This window comes from Mus caroli, chromosome 9 (genome assembly GCF_900094665.2).
Source record: "Mus caroli chromosome 9, CAROLI_EIJ_v1.1, whole genome shotgun sequence".
NCBI lineage: Eukaryota > Metazoa > Chordata > Mammalia > Rodentia > Muridae > Mus > Mus caroli.
The window spans coordinates 116755766-116769796 of NC_034578.1; the positions used below are offsets into that span (position 1 = coordinate 116755766).

Here is a 14031-nt window from a genome sequence, read left to right on the forward strand (position 1 = left end):
CTCTCTCTCTCTCTCTCTCTCTCTTTGGTTTTTCGAGACAGGGTTTCTCTGTATAGCCCTGGATATCCTGGAACTCACTTTGTAGACCAGGCTGGCCTAGAACTCAGAAATCTGCCTGCCTCTGCCTCCTGAATGCTGGGATTAAAGGCGTGTGCCACCACACCCAGCTCCATCATCCTCTCTTATCCAGCTAGGCCCACATGGAGAGCAGTCAGCTTCCTGGTTGAGGAGACTCAAGCCACTCCCACAGTGGTTTACTGCTGTAAACCACTTCCTTGCTGAAAGGGGCTGAGCTTATGGTGACATCAGAAACTCGTCATGTTGATTTAATCATAGTCTGCAGGGCACTGTGGGGGTGTCCCCATCCTGGGTGTCATCCTGCCATGCTTCAGTTTAACTAAATAAAAAGACTGCTTGGGTGGATTATATGGGGGTGGTTCACAGTCACCTTGGCTGCTTAGAATCACCATGGAAGCACACCTCCAGGTGTTCTGCAGTATCCTGTGGTTTCCAGAGAGGTTTCACTGAAGCGGCAAGACCAGTATTGGACGTGGGGAGCACCGTTTTCTTCCTGGACTCCCGAGCTGAATAAAAAGCAGAAATCGAGCCCTGCACCAGGGCTCATTTAGCTCTGCTTCCTGACTTGGGGTGCGGTGCCGCCAGCCATTCTGCGCTCTTGCCAGTACGCCTTCCCTATCACGATGGACTGTGTGCCTTCAAACCGTGAACCAAAGTAAGCCCTCCTCCGTAAGCTGACTCTGATCAGGTTTGGTCACAGCGGCAGGAGAAGCACCCACCACAGCATCCCAGGCTACGAGCACAGCCTGGACCCAGAGCTGTGGAGTCCAGGGGTGAATCAAGGACACCTGTGTGTGAAAGATTGCCATCTCACGGTCAGATGGGTGATGCACTGCAGTGCTCAGAAGACAGAGGAGTTCTGACAGGGCACTGTGGGTATGGGGGGACAGAGAAGGTAACTCTGCTTGGGGGGTGGGGGTCAGGGGGTCAGGGAAGGGGCTATGTTCCAGCTGCGGCTGGGAGGATGGCCCTGCTTCTGTATCTGCTGACTCTACACAGGAAGAAGCACTGCTGTGGTGAGGTCAGGACTGTGAAACACTGCTGTGTGATGGTTGTGCTCACAGGCATCTACTGTGCCTCTAGTATTCAGGATGTGGGTGGGAAGGTGGATGGATGGATGATGGATGGATGGGTGGGAGAGTGGAATGAAGGTTGGAAGGAATAATGGATGGAGGGACAGGTGGAAGAATGGATGGATTGAATGGAGGATGGAAGGAAGAAATAATGGATGGATGAAAGGAAGGATGGATAAATGGCTGGCTGGCTGGATAGATGACTGTATGGATAGATGGCTGGCTGGCTGGCTGGCTGGCTGGCTGGCTGGCTGGATGAATGGTTGGATGGATGAGTGGATGGATGGATGGATGGATGGATGGAAGGAAGGATGGATGGATGAAGGATAATGGATGGAAAGGTAGAAGGGAGGAAAGATAGATGGATGAAAAGAAGGGTAGATGGATGGAATGATGAATAGAAGGAAGGAAGGAAGGGTGGATCAATAAATTAAATGCAGCCTAGATTCTAGGGGAGGGGATAGCTTAAGCAATTGGATGCCTTGGTTGAATGGTAACCGGGTCAGCTCTAGAGTGAATGACTGAGAGAAGAGGGTAAAAGACTTGGAAGAAGAAGGCTTGAGAAGTCAGTTTCCCTCCCTAGATAGTAGGCACTCAACAGGAGGCGCTACTATGGGGAGGACTTTGCAGTCAGCACGCAGAGTTCTAAGCTTAAAATACTAGTCTCTGTGGACTCATAATAGTTTTCATGTTTATGGGGTACAGTGTCACAGTTCAATACATGTATATACCGTACAGTGACCCAGTCACGCCGCCTGGATTATGTGCCATTTATCTCATGGTGTTGGGATCCTTCAAAACCCTCAGTATTAGTTATTTGGAAATGTTTACTTAGTGGCCATCAGTCACAGTGGCTGTATGTCCTGGCTGGGGTTTTATGTTAATTTGATATAGCTAAAATCATCTGAGAGGATGACTAACCTCAATTAACGAAATGCCTCCATAGGATTGGGCTGTAGACAGGCCTGTAGAGTGTTTTCTCAATTAGTGATTATTTGGGGACGGGTTCATTGTGGGTGGGGCCAGCCCTGGGCCGGTGGTCCTGGGGTCTATAAGAAAGCAGGCTGAACAAGCCTGGGGAAGCAAGCCAGTAAGCAGCACCCTCCATGGCCTCTGCACCAGCTCCTGCCTTGCTTGAGTTCCTGCCCTCACTGCTTTTGATGATGAACGGTTACATGGAACTGTGAATGAAATAAACACTTTCCTCCCAGCTTGCTTTTGGTTGTGACATTTCATCACAGTGGCAATAACCCTAATGGAGACACCAAACTTGGCTATACAGTGTTCTAAGATATATGTTTGGTACCTACCTGTGCCACTCTGCCCATCAGACAGCTCCCACCTCAGAAATTCTATGTCTTGAGAGTAGGATTCAAATTAGAAAAGACCCCTGCTGGATATGTCCTTGCCTGGATTTTGCATGCTGCAGACTGGTGACAAGGGGTAGGTCTCAAGCTTATCTCTTGGAAGTGACAGCCAGGGTAGGTTCTCACTCAGTCTTCTTCTCTCCAGACGTGTGCAACAGCACCAACCTTCCAGAAGTTGAGATCATTAGCCTGCTGGAGGAACAGCTGCCCCATTACAAGCTAAGAGCGGACACCATCTATGGTTACGACCACGATGACTGGCTGCATACGCCCCTCATCTCCCCAGATGCCAACATCGACCTCACAACTGAGCAGATCGAGGAGACGCTGAAATACTTCCGTAAGTAGCTGGCGCCCTCTGTGGGCACAGCAGTGCAATGCCAAGTCCTGTGTTGTGGGCCCGCCATCTGTGGAGCAGCAGCCAAGAGGGATGTGATCTTCGGGGTTAACCATGTTAGGGGTCTTCTTGGTCTAGATGAGTAGTGGGGACCAAGCATTTTCATTTGAAACATGCAGAATAACTTCAAATTATTCTCATGTCTCTTCTTTTTTGGTTTAAATAATGACTTGTATTTATTGTGTATTATTTTATATGTGTGATCGCCTGCCTGTAAGTATGCGCATCCTGTTGCATGCAGTGCCTGAGACGACCAGAGAGGGCGATAGATGCTCTAGAACTGGGAGTTACAGATGGTTGTGAGCCACGGTATGGGTGCTGGGAATTGAACCCACTTCTTCTATAAGAGCAATTAATTTCTTAACTGCTGAGCCTTCTCTCCAGCCCCATCATTTCCCTTATACATCCCCATTGAGAGTGAATCTGTTTGCATTTAAAAAACAAAGATTGCAAGGAAATCTAGGCAGCTTCTGTCAGTGTAGACAGCAAAGCCTGACTATGGAAGCTGGTTAAGCTGGAATTCCAGGAGCCAAATCCTTGCTGCAGTATAGAGTTATACCTCGAGGTGGCAGAGCTGCTTCCTGTCGGGTGAGCTTATGCCTGGAGGCGAGGAGTGAGGTGGGGAGGGCGATCGAGTGAAGAGTGCTGTGTGCTGTGTGCTGACGTGTACTGCTGACAGGAGAATGATTTAAACATTAATATTTACTGTTGCTAATGTTTACTCAAATGCCAGTTGCTTTTCATTCCTTCTTCCTTTCTCCTTCTCTTTTATTCTTTCAATGCTGGGATTTGAACCCAGGGTCTTGTACATGTTAGGCGTTAGGCAACTATTCTAACCGTTTGCAAAGGATTCAGTCCTTAAAAGGATGCTTCTTAATTTTTTTTTTTTTTTTGGACAGAGTCTCACTAGGTAGCTTGGAATTTTCTATGTAGTCTCGACTGGCTTCAGATTCATGCTGATCCTCCTGCCTCAGCCTCCCAAATGCTGAGATTACAGGAGGGGTACCACCACACCAGGCAGTACATGTTGCTTTATTTTTTTCCACAGTAAGACTGAATCCAGAGGCTCCAACATGCTAGGCAAGTGCTCTGCCGCGGAGTGACCTCCATCCCTGGAGTTCTGTTCTTTAGAAATTCACCTGTTCTGGGTCTGGAGAGATGGTTGAGCAGTTAAGAGAGATTGCTGCTTTTCTAGGAGAGCTGAGTTCAGTTCCCAGCACCCACACTGGGCAGCTCACATCCATCTGTAACTCCAGTGTTGGGGAATCTGATGCCCCCTTCTGGCACTTGTGGGCACTGCACTCATGCACATGCCTAAGACCAGATGTACACATATATCCATAATTTAAAAAAAACCTTAAGACAAAATTAATATACTCTCAGTCAATACATATCTGTGTATTTTTCATTTGCATATTCATGTCATCACACTACCCCTTTTAAAGATATTCCTGCTTCTCTGACAGTAACAGAAGAAGGTTAGGGTTAGGGTTAGGCTTAGGGTTAGTGGTTAGGGTTAGGGTTAGTGGTTAGGGTTAGGGTTAGTGTTAGGGTTAGGGTTAGTGTTAGGGTTAGTGGTTAGGGTTAGTGGTTAGGGTTAGGGTTAGTGGTTAGGGTTAGTGGTTAGGGTTAGGGTTAGTGGTTAGGGTTAGTGGTTAGGGTTAGGGTTAGTGGTTTGGGATTAGTGGTTAGTGTTAGTGTTAGGGTTAGGGTTAGTGGTTAGGGTTAGGGTTAGTGGTTAGGGTTAGTGGTTAGGGTTAGGGTTAGTGGTTAGGGTTAGGGTTAGTAGTTAGGGTTAGTGGTTAGTGTTAGGGTTAGTGTTTAGGGTTAGTGTTAGGGTTAGTGGTTTGGGTTAGGGTTAGTGGTTAGGGTTAGTGTTAGGGTTAGGGTTAGTGGTTAGGGTTAGGGTTAGTGGTTAAGGTTAGTGGTTAGGGTTAGGGTTAGTGGTTAGGGTTAGTGGTTAGGGTTAGTGGTTAGGGTTAGGGTTAGGGTTAGGGGTTAGGGTTAGGGTTAGGGTTAGTGGTTAGGGTTAGTGGTTAGGGTTAGGGTTAGGGTCACTGAGAACCAGCTTGTGGTACATTCTTGAACCTTCTGCAGTTAGAAACCAGTTCACTAGCATAAACCAGTCTTTCCAATTTCTGAGATCATTTATAATAAAGCAAATTGCAGCTATAAGCTGGTGCTTTAGAGTGTGTGCAAGGCAATTCTCAGGTTCTCTGTATTAGATACGAGTAAGAAGGAATTCTGTTTGACCTGTTGAGTGTATCTTCCACGGGCTTTCCTGATAGCCCGTGTCAATAAGAACGAAAATAGAATAATCCAGGTCTAGAGTATCTGGCGTGCCTCATAGTGGGTCAGAAGTTCTTGGTGAGTCAGTTTTGTTTAGCCAGGGTATCTGTACCAGCGAGGAGTGAGTATGGGATTGTGCATGGAAAGCCAAGTCACTTACCACGTAGGTTCCGTATTTTTCTCTTGTGGATGTAAGTCCACAGTATACTTTGAAACAATCAGTTGTAAAAAAGTCTGTCATGCAACTTGTTCTTCTATTGGAGCCTCGCTGTTGTCTCTGCCGTGGGAGGCTCCTGGTTCCTTCTCACAAGCATCGATTGGCCATGGACCTGCGCATGCGTAGTGTAATTGGTGTGGTGGTCACCGCAGCATCAGACCATTTTATAGGATGGCCACAGAAGTGACTCATTGAATCCCTATAAAACATCTACAGGCAGGCAAGGCCCACCAGTGCCCAGTTCCTAAGGTCTCTTTATCAGGAGACTCAAGCAGAGATTCGTCATTTGTTTTCAGTTATGCATGTAAGAAAATGCAAAGGAAGCCCTGTTAGAATCACAGGTGGGTACCACAGAGTAAACTACAAGAGCTGGAATGAGCTTAAGGTTGGGTGCATCCAAGTCTTTTTGTGTATTATTTCCTTCTGTGGATTCTGTGCTTAGAGCTGGGTGGCTCTTTATTAATGTCTATTAATTGGAGCCGGAGAGATGGCTCAGCAGTTACGAACCCTGACTTCTCTTGCAGAGGACCCGAGCTCAGGCCTCAGCAGCCACATCAGGTGCTCCACAGGTGCTCCACAGGTGCTCCACAGGTGCTCCACAGGTGCGAGTGGACGCTCTCTTCTGGACTCTGGGAGCACTGCACTCGCACGTGCACACACCCACACACACACAAACACATAGAATTTTTTAAAAAGAAGAACTTAAGTATCTGCTAATTGAACAATCAGGTATTCACTTTGAAATTAAAGATTTACAGTGAAGTTCTGTGACACAGCCCACCCAAATGGTCAGTCAGGAAAATGTAAGAGTTTTACGAATTTAGTTATTTCCCTTAACTTCCAACAGAGATGTCACATTGTCTTCTGTGGACCGGAACTTGAGGCTGGATGTCAGCTGCAGGGCATGCAACTTTGTTACCAGTGGAGATCAGAGATGCCTGGGTGCTGCACACCCACAGCAGTGGCTACACACTGTCAAACCTGCCTCTGCCCATCACTGGGAGCAGCGTTGCTACGGCACTGTGGACCTTTTTTTTTTTTTTGGAAAGATCTTCATTAATCAGCTCTTACATCAGCAGATTTGGTTTTCCTTAGGTTTTCAGAACTGCACAACACAGCTGTAGGTGTTTGAGGGCTAGAAGTGCAGGTGATGTGGAGAGAGCAACCTAGGGCCCTGCTCTGTGCCAGGTGTCCTGGGTTTTTATTTATTTATTTTTTTATTTGTTTGTTTATTCTCAAGACAGGGTTTCACTATGTAACCCTGGCTGGCCTAGAACTCAGAGAGATCCATCTGCCTCTGCCTTCTGAGTCTGGGGATTGAAGTGTGCACCACTGTGCCTGGTCCTACTACTTATTTATGTATTTTTTTGTGTGTGTGTGTTTTATATGTGTGCTCATATATGTATGTATATGTAGAGGCCAGAGGATGGCATTGTCTTCTATCCATCACCAATGTATGTTTGTTGGTGTTTTGTTGTTGTTGTTTCTGAGATAGGGTCTCACTATCTATCCCTGACTGGCCTCGAAAGCAGAGCTTCACCTGCCTCTAAAGTGCTAGCATTAGAGGTGTTCTCCACCGTGCTGGCTCACCTTACGTTTTGAGACAGGCTCTCTCAGTGGACTTGGAGATCAGTGACTCAGCTTGACTGGCTGGTCAGGAGCCCCTAGGAACCAGAGTTGGGATCGCAGGGGCACGCCAGCATACCTGGCTCCTTTAGTGTATACCAGGGATAGATCTCCAGATCTTCGTGTCTGCACAGCAGGCAGGTTATCCACTGTGCTGTCATCCCTGCCCTGGTTGGGTTTTGTGTATGTGTTTACATATCTGTAACCCGGGAGACACATGACTCAGTAGAGTGAATCACCAGTGCCAGGCCACTGTGGGTGGCTTAGAAGACATTGTCCACTGCTTCCCTTCTAGGTCCGCTGTGGGCATTGTGTAGGGCAGTGCCCACTGTGACTGGTGGAGTTGGGGATACAGGGCTCCCTAAGATGAGAAACCAGAAGGGGTAAAACCAGGGTAGGTACATCCTGGCCACCGTGTTTGGGGGTAAGACCCCCCCCCCCGCCTTTCCCCCCCAGCCCCCCACCCCTCGGTGGACAGCCAGGCTCTGCCCCTGAACCTGGCCCTCAGCTGCCTGGCTGATGAGAGGGAACACTTCCCTATCTGCTTTTTTTGAGTCAGACCTCCTTCCACATCACCCTTTCCAGAGTCACCTCATTCATTCAGAGAATTCATTTCCATGGCTCACAGAGTATGTGCTGCACTACCTGAAACGGCTTCCTGCTCTGTGACATCCAGCTGCCTCATGTGGTCTGATGGTGACCGGTGTGCAGTAGACCAGTCATGTGACACTCAGCGCACACCAAGCTGCAAGGTCACCATGTTTGTTCTTAGGTGACCATGCTCCAGTTGGTCCTTCTTCCCCGGCCTTTTATGGTTGACACAAATTGATCCAAGAAGGAATTCTCTGTGTCACACCCAGATCTGCTGACCACCACACCTCAGAGGTCATCTGGGAAAGAGCAGGCCCCGAAGCAAACAGGTTTTGGAATGTCACCCCAGCCTTTGCTTTTGGTGTGCAGTAATCCAGCCAGCCAGTATGTGCAGGATCAGGCAGGCATGGCGTTCCTTTCAGCACCAGAGTTCTTGCCTGAGATTTACTAAGCAGGTGGACACATCTCTATTGTTTTGATCTTCTTCACATCCTAGCCCAGGACTGTGGCATGTGCAGGCTCGTGCTGAGGGCAGGAGGACAGTGACCTCCCCTCTGGGACTTCATTCTTTCCTCTGTGAGGGTTCCCACCCCGACACCTTGACTGGACTGCCATGCTCTTTCAGTAGGGATTACCTTGGAGCAGGTCCTGTCAGCTTCAACTCTCCAGACAGAGGTACGGGCAGCACCTGGCCCTGTGTTGGCTGGTTGTGGGAACACACGGTCTGCTGTGCCCTTCCATTCCAGCCCTGCACCCCCTCCCCGCAGCTGATCTCACATACTGAGGAGCCTCTGTATCGAGAGAGCTCTTACTGGGGAGGGTACGAGGATGCTGGGTAAGTATGAAGAGCCTTATTCAAGGTATTCCCATTGAGAGCTTAGTCTATTGTGCAGTTAAACTATCTGCAGCAGTGGCCCCTCCCTCTCCTTTTCTTGTCTTCCCCCCTCTTTTTCCTCCCCCTTTGTCTCCTCCTCCTCCTCTCCCTTCTTCCTCCCCCTTTGCCTCCTCCTCCTCTCCCCTCTTCTTCGTCCACATGCTCCTCGTCACCCACCATCCATCTCTCCTCTCACACCGGCTCTGCCTCTTCAGAACCTGTCTGCTCCTTGAACTCACCGTAGTGTAAGCTGGCCTTTAACTATGGTCTTCCCACCTCCACTCCAGCTGGGCTGGGAATCCAGGCCTGTGCCGCCATGCCTGGCTTAAGCATCTTTTTTTTCCGCATCTCCAGACAGGCTCTTACCTTTTGAAAAAGCTGAAGGTGATTTGTTTGTTTGTTTAGCACATTGCTTGATAAAAATCTAGGCTTTCTTCCTCTTCCTTGTCCTCTTCCTCTTCCCCCACCACCAGACCCTCATGCTTCCGGGTATCAGACCCAGCAGCATAACATATGTAAGCAGTTTGCCCCGCAGCCACTAGATTTGGAGTTTTCAGAAGTCTTACAAGTCTTACAAGAATCTTTCCTTTACTGTTGTTTGTACAGCTGACCAACCGTTACCTAGGAGGGGATGCTCAGAGAGGGGTCAGTCGTTTTAGGATGTGTGTGAGTGTGTACAGTTAACCAAGAGTGTGTGTGCGCGCACAGGAGTGCGTTCTCACAAATGTACACACGCACGCACCCGCACACGTGCGCACACAGACCTTGGTGGCGGCGGCAGCGGCAGGGGGGTGGGGGTGGGGACAGGGCGGGGGTGGTCAGTGAAGAGGCCTTGCAAACTCCTCCCATTAGCAAAGCCCCTTCCATGTTTCTCCATATTAGCTGGCTCAGATGTCTGTGGGAATTGGAAGTGAGCGCAGTGTGGCCAGGCTGTGTCATACTCCACGACTGAGCCACTGAAGTCGCGGCAGCCACACCCAGCTGCAGGTCTAGGCACTGGTGCTGGAGGAGTGGAGTGGCCTCTCAGGGAGGGGCATGTGAGAGAAAGCGCCTGGCTGCCCTTGGACCCCCGGGCAGGGATTCTGGGGCGTAGCACATGCTCGAGGTCCCATGTCGTCGGTCATCTGGCATCTTTCACCGTTTTTTGATCAAACCAGATTTCAACATTATCTTTTTCTGCTCATGAACAACACGGCCGGCAAGCTGTTCTGTACAGATTGTTTTCTTCTCGTGTTAATTCAGCAAGTTTGAGACAGAACTGGACCTAGCTCAGCCAGGAAACTGACATGACAGCTCAGCTCTCACTTGCGATCCCCACGGGCTGCCGCTGTTTGGCAGGGTTTGTGCGGGAGCAGAATTAGGGGACTTTTGAGCCCGTGGTTCTGAAGTGGTGGTGTTATCTGTGTGCCCTGCTGGTCACGAGCCTGAGATTCCCCCCTCCCCACCGCCTCCCCCCCCTCTGCAGACCTTCTGTGCTGGCAGGTGGTGACCTCAGACCCTCTCAGGCTTCTTACTGATGCCAAGATACATCTTCTTCCTGCCCTTCCAGAGAGGCGGTTGATACTGATGGCAGCTGCCACCGACCCAGGCACTGGGCTTTGCCCTCTCTTTGCTTGCAGGTCCTCTTATGAATGGCGGCTTCCACCCTTCCCTCCCCTGGTGGCGGGGCTGCCTGTGCCTGGAGTGAGAAGGGACAGTTGGCATCAAGCTGTTCCTTGCAGACTGCCTGCTGTCATGAGCTCTCACTGGCTGGCACTGACAGTCTCAGCAGCGAAGATTGGAAAGAGAAAGCTGGAACGTCAGGCAGAGTGATGGCACGCCTGCTCTCTAGCCAGGCCCGCCCTCCCTTCTGCCTCCAGCCTTGTGGGAAAAGGTGGTGGTACTTTGCAAGGGCTGGGAATGTGTTTCAGAGAGGGAGGGCTGCAGCAGGGCTCCTGTTTAAGCGTGTTTCCTCTCTGTGCACGTGTGTGTTTATGTGTGCATTTATATACATGTTCTCTTTGTGTTGCTACACCTGCGTGTGTGGTGGGGAGCTAAGATGATTTCAGCCATCCTTCCTCAGGCTCTGTTCATATTTTTGTTTGAGACTTGGTCTCTCACTGGCCTGGAACTCACCATATGTACTAGACTGGCTGAGCAGCGAGCCCTAGGGACCTGCCTACTTCCTTCTCCCCAGGACTAGGTGACAAGTGCAGGCCACCATACATGGCTTATAAAATGATTTCATGTGTTTGGCTGTTATACTTACTTGTATGTATGTCTGTGCACTGGGCATACTTGGCACCCGTAGAGGCCAGAAGAGGTCATCAGAGCCCCTGGAACTGGACTTACAGACAATTGTGAGCCACCATTTTTAACTGCATGGAATTGAACCCAGGTCCTCTGGGAGCCTTTCTCCAACCCACTCACCCTACTTTTTAAGCACAGGTTCTGGGGATCAAATGTGGGTCCTTGTACTTGCTCAGTAAGGATCTCACAGCCTGAGCTATCACCCCAGCTCTCCCGCCTCTCAGGAGTCTTTTAGCTGTTAAGGACGTTGCTGTTCCCTAGTAGTTAGTTACCTAGTTACCTTAGCTCTCCAGTGCTCTGAGCAGCTGGCCACACATCGGTGACCTGGGTTCAGTTCCGGTTCTGAAGGTCAGGAGTCCAGAGTCCAGGGGTCCATGTTTGCTCCTTCGGGGCGCTCTGAGGGAGACCTTGGGGCTCACTGTTCCCGTGACTCCTGGATTTGGGGACATGCTCCACTCTACCCTACAGTGACTTGCCACTTTCTCCTTAAGGAGGCTTTGACCCCCTTTAATTTAGGGTGACACCACCTTGAACGTTTAATTTAGGCCCATAGCTTCCGGTGGCGAATCTTTTTTTTTTTTTTTTCTTTTAAATTACATTTTCTCTTTCTGGGTAGGGGTGTGTGTGTGCTACCTGCAGGAACCAGCTCTCTCCCTCCACCATGTGTGTCCCACTGATTGAACTCGGCTGCCAGGCTAAGAGGCTTTTACTCACTGAGCTGTCTTGCTGGCCCAGGAGGTAAATCTTCAGACGGATCTTCAACCCTCAACCTGTGTTCCCTGAAGTGACAGGGTTTGCACCTAGATCCCAACCTCAAGATACCCCATCCTGGAATCCACATACAACAAGGTCTGCCAGTGTCTTGCTGCGACTGTTAACAGGGTCTACTGCACTTTGACCTCAAGAATTCACCCCCTCTCCCCCCAAGGTAGGGCATTCTGCTCTCCTCTGGAGCCTTGGGTAGTCTATCATTTTGCCCTGGGTCTGACCCTCCTCCTGTCTGGGTGTGATTTATACCCACAATTCCAAGCTTTTCTGTTCTTGGTACCTGTGTGCAATCCACATCCGGCTGATGTAGTCATAGCCACCCTGCACAGAGACACATCGAACAATGCCTCCAGAAGGTTGGGTGGCAGGAACAGAGCAGTGAGGCACACCTACCCAACTTCCTAAGGCAGATTAAAATAGCTCCGTTAGTCTCTGCCCTGTGTGTGAGAGCTGGCACGTTCCCTGCCTGCCTTGCTTTGGATATTCACTGTGGCGTCATGGCTTTCGAACACACCACCTGTTCCTTTTAGGTATAATTAACTGTATTTTCGGTACAATGCTTAAATTGTCACAACTCAGTTCAGCTCTAAGCTGGCTTTTTGTCCATCTTTTCATCTGAGACCATTGGGAGTGGCTTTTGCGTCCTCAGAACCTGGACTTGTCTACTGTCATGGTTCCTCCATGCTCCGGATTCTGCAGGGACCCTGTGTGTTCTCTGATCCCAGCATGGGTACTGAAGGGCCATACACTGCGTTGCTATAGGAGAGAGGCATCCTTGCCAGGCCTCGCCCCCCTCAACCCCCGCTCCCACTTTTCTTTTTTTCTCTTTCTCTCTGAGCTCTCTCTCTTTCTGTGCTCTCCCACTGTGTGTCTGTTTGTGTGTCTGTGTGTGTGTCTATGTGTATGTGTGTGTCTGTGTATGCACTTGTGTGTGATGTGGCATGTGCACGAATGTTAACAAGTGTGTGCACATATGATAGATGCACATGCATACATGTGAAGGCCAGAAGTTGACACTGGCTGTCATCCTGGATCAGTCTTCACTTAATACTGAGTCAGGGACTTTCACTGAATCGGGAGCTCACCTGCTCGGCTAGTCTTGCTCTAAGGATCTAGAGTCTTTCTCTGCCTTCAGGGTGCTGGTTTTAGAGGTGGGCCGATGCCTGGCTTTTAGCTGTGTGCTGGGAACCCAAACTCTGGTCCTCATTTTTATACCACAGGTACCTTACGTAACAGGTCGATCTCCCAGCCCCTTGTTCCCAGTTTCCTAAACATTAAAATGATTTGGAATTGGTGCACACTGCGGTCAGAGCGGCCTTGCTTTGCTGTCCGGCAGTTTTTGCTGGCCACAGCTAGTCCGCCACATCCTCTCTGCTGTTACTGAGATCCGTGTGTTTGGCAGTGTGTGCTTCTGAATGGTGTGTCTTCCTCAACTTTCTAATCATAGCTGGGGTTCTGCACTCTGATTGCTCATGCTGGGTCATTCCTTTTTTTTTATAGAGGTAGTAATGAGGATGCTTGAAACTAGTATTTCTTGCTAACTTGCCTTACCTTAAACTCATGCCAAACAGAACACCCATCACCCCGAGCAAGCGCCGCCCCATCTCTGTAACAGGTATTGGTATCTCCTCCACTTAGCAGATAACACCGTTATGTCTGAGACAATGACCAAGTGCTTGAACCCAACCTCCAGCTGACTCCGCAAGCCCAGGCTCTTCTCTGTGAAATAGCACTGTGTTCACCCTCCTGTTAGCTTTCGCTTGTGTATGTGATGGGGCTTAGATAAAATATGGATGCAATCCGTACACTATGAGACAAGTGTGCCCAGCCACAGGGAAAGGACGTGAGCCTTCTTGGAGATTTCTCAGTTGCTCTAAGGAGTTCCCTTTACTTGTTGTTTTATTTTTTTAGTTACTTGTGTGCATGGGCCGATGTCTGGAAGTTTTACCCTTTTTCTCTGCCTTATTTTGGGAAACAGGGTCCCCCAAAGATATTAAAATATACATTTACAATTTCAGAATTTTCATGCAAAAGCATTTCTTGTTGTTGTGGGAAAACGTTTTTGATGGTCAATTTTGGAGGTCAGAGGATGGAGCTACTTGGCATCTAGTACCTTAAGGTCAGAGTGCTGCAGAATGTTCTGGAGTGCCAAAGACAGTCTTCCAGAAAGAATTCTCTGAGTGCCAAGGGGATGGGGGGGGGGAGGGAGCAGAGAGGGAATATGTTTCTGGGCTGGAGTTTAAACCTACAGTAAGTCTAAAACGATCTGTCCCTTGTCCAGTGTTTCAGTTTTATAATGAAACATTTTAAGCCTGCCAAATGCTTAGAATTAAGCCCACTTAAAATTCACTGTTTTGTTTGTTTGTTTGCTTGCTTGCTTGCTTGCTTTAATGGATTCCGTGTGCTTTTGTAAGGACTTTCAAAGCCCCAGTCTTTAACTCCATCACCAGGGGCATCTACCT

At 49.2% G+C, this 14031-nt stretch overlaps 1 protein-coding gene across 7 annotated transcripts in view; it reads left to right on the plus strand.

The window, feature by feature from the left end:
• Positions 1 to 14031, plus strand: part of Trak1 (trafficking kinesin protein 1) — a 166164-nt gene that overhangs the window by 85626 nt on the left and 66507 nt on the right. For all 7 annotated transcript variants that reach the window (XM_029481567.1, XM_029481566.1, XM_029481569.1 and 4 more), the window contains one exon: positions 2664 to 2858. Coding sequence is in view for 4 of the 7 variants with exons in the window: in XM_029481569.1 (XP_029337429.1) it covers positions 2664 to 2858 (195 nt within the window). In the remaining 3 variants the exon portion in view is untranslated. The remainder of the gene's footprint in view (positions 1 to 2663; positions 2859 to 14031) is intronic.